General features: G+C 45.9%; 1 protein-coding gene across 1 annotated transcript; it reads right to left on the bottom strand.

Annotated features, from left to right (window-relative positions):
* Nucleotides 1-423: 423 nt before the first annotated feature.
* LOC127628067 (alpha-2Db adrenergic receptor) lies at nt 424-2,138 on the bottom strand. Its single transcript, XM_052104744.1, has one exon. It carries the CDS (start codon nt 1,981-1,983, stop codon nt 598-600), a length of 1,386 nt encoding a protein of 461 aa, XP_051960704.1. The 5' UTR covers nt 1,984-2,138; the 3' UTR covers nt 424-597.
* Between the last annotated feature and the right edge of the window lie 435 nt (nt 2,139-2,573).

The raw sequence follows: 2,573 nt of genomic DNA, 5'->3' as shown, positions 1-2,573 counted from the left end.
ATGGTTAAATGACACCAATTCACAACCAGGCTAACTTTCAAGGCCTTTGAATCCCATCAGGACCGAGAACAACGGCAAGGATGGCTGTCAGTCCTGATTCTGCTGTGTCATTTCAAGACTGTAGGCCTACAAAATGTGAAATGTTTGTTTAACCATCCTTTCTGGGCTGTAATATATTTAGACATTTTAACAGCTAAATATTTATGTCAGCTGTTTTCATGAACAATGGCACTAAAACACATTTTCAAAAACTTTATTTTAAATTGCCTCACATTTATGCTCTACAATGGATCGAGATGAAATAAAATAGTCTCAATGTCTCACAGACTTTCGAGACAGTGTTGTACTAATTCCATTCGAAAATGTGCTGCCATGAATAATACACGTAGAACTGAAGTCGAATGGCACTGAAAGGGCAAAAAAAAAAAAAAAAAACATGAAAAACTCCAGTGATCAATAAATGTAATGCTATTTACTGAGACGCGGACGCGCGCGCACAAGTCTCTCAGTTTTGAGCGCGCGCCCGCACACAAATACACAGGTAAACAAAACGTTAACGTATACAATACACCCGCGCCAATACATATACATGTACATTTACGTGCGTACAGGGTTCTGGCACATAATCTTTTTGAATGCTTTCCTAAAGTCTCTGTTGAAGATAGTATATATGATAGGGTTCACTGAGCTGTTGCAGTAGCCAATCCAGAAAAATAGGTTAAATAGAGAATCCGGTATTGTGCAACTTTCCCGGCAAATGGCATGAAGACTGTAGGTGAAGAAGAAAGGGAACCAGCAGAGCACGAACACCCCCATGACCACAGCCAACACGAATGTGAAGCGTTTCTCGCGCATCTGTGCCAGTTTCGACTTGGATAAGGAGAGCTGTCGCGCCTTCGGCTCTTGATCGAGCTCCGAGGCGCGGCTACATGCCCACGACAGGCGTCCATTTGGCTTTGGGCATGGATTTGCCCCTTCCACTTTTCTACTCTTGGTGAAGCGTGAGTTCCTGTGTTTGGTGGAGAAGCTGCTCTCCTCCAGGTCGATGTCGTCTAGCTCGCCTTTGCGCTCGCGACTGCCCGAACTGTGGCTGCTGGGGCTCTCCACCTCGGACTTGCCCGACTTGCGCACGAAGCATGTCTCTGACTGCGATGGCTGTCGCTCCACCCCGTTCTTGGCCACGAACACGGTGGACGCGCGCTGTTTGGCCACCCGGTAAATCTTACAGTAGACCAAAATCATGATGAGACCAGGCGCAAAAAACGACACCACGCAGGATGAGAGGATATACCAGGTCTCGTTGTTAAGCAAGCACTCCAGTTCATCGTGTTTGGTCATGAGAAGCGGTGGGAAGGAGATCACGGCTGAAATGACCCACACCACCGTGATCATGCTCTTGATTCTCCGTGGGGTCCTCTTGAGGTTGTAACTGACCGCTTTGGTCACCGACCAGTACCTGTCCAAACTGATGGCGCAGAGGTGGACGATGGATGACGTGCAGAAGAGCACGTCCAGTGCCAGGTAGAAGGCACACCAGGTGCTGCCGAAGTACCAGTAGCCCATCACTTCATTGGCAAGGGAGAAAGGGATGACCAAAGTGGCCACCAAAATATCAGCGGACGCCAAAGAGACCAGAAAGAGGTTCTGTGGCGCACGCAGCGCGCGGCTGGTGAAAACGGCAACCACGACTAATACGTTCCCCACGATGGTCACCAAGATGATCACGGTGACCACGAGAATGATCATCAACGCCACGCACTGGGAATGTGGCGGGGGTCTCGGTGCGCTCGTGCTGTTAGTATCCGCGGATGAGTTCACCGTGGAGAAGGTGATGGTAGTTAAATCCATTCTGGATGCGTTTGGAGACGATTCCCCATTTCCACGCGTATTTTTATCCAAGACGCGCGTCAACTTCGAACTTGTAACCTCCAATGTGAAGCGCTGAGTAATCGGGCAAACATAAATCCACACCAAACGTATCATGCCAAAAATGATGTTTTAACTTTTAAAACTCTAGGATTATTTACATGTCTATTGTCTGTTTCTTCAGTTGTCCTCTTGATGTGGCAGTTATGGACCACACAAAGCAAAGACATGCTTTGTTACCGAAAAATCGTGCAGGAGGCAGAAATAGAGAATGCTTGGTGTTCGGGTTGGTTCTGATGTGGGTTGAATCATTGCGCACCAGTGTGTCGCGCTAAACGAACATGTGAGCATTTGTGTGTGTGTTACTCCTTCTTCTCTCTCTCTCTCTCTCTCTCTCTCTCTCTCTCTCTCTCTCTCTCTCTCACACACACACTCTCTCTCTCGCTCTCTTCACGAGACGGTGTGCTTTTTCTCCAGTGTAGTACACATTCTTTCGATGTGTGATTTAATAGCAATAAAACATATTTGTAAATATCCAAATTTAATTTATAAGCAATTCAATAAAGGTTATATAATGCATAACATTCTTATATGCATTTTCATACAGGCTACTAGAAAATTAAATCAAAGTTTCATTCCATTTCTGCATTACAAGACATTAGATTGACTAAAGATCTGTTAAGCAGTATATGAGGTTTTACTGCTAT

The sequence above is a fragment of the Xyrauchen texanus genome, chromosome 34 (assembly GCF_025860055.1).
Source record: "Xyrauchen texanus isolate HMW12.3.18 chromosome 34, RBS_HiC_50CHRs, whole genome shotgun sequence".
Taxonomy (NCBI): Eukaryota; Metazoa; Chordata; class Actinopteri; order Cypriniformes; family Catostomidae; genus Xyrauchen; species Xyrauchen texanus.
Note: the sequence above shows the minus strand (reverse complement) of the source record. Positions and strands in the feature narration are given on the sequence as shown.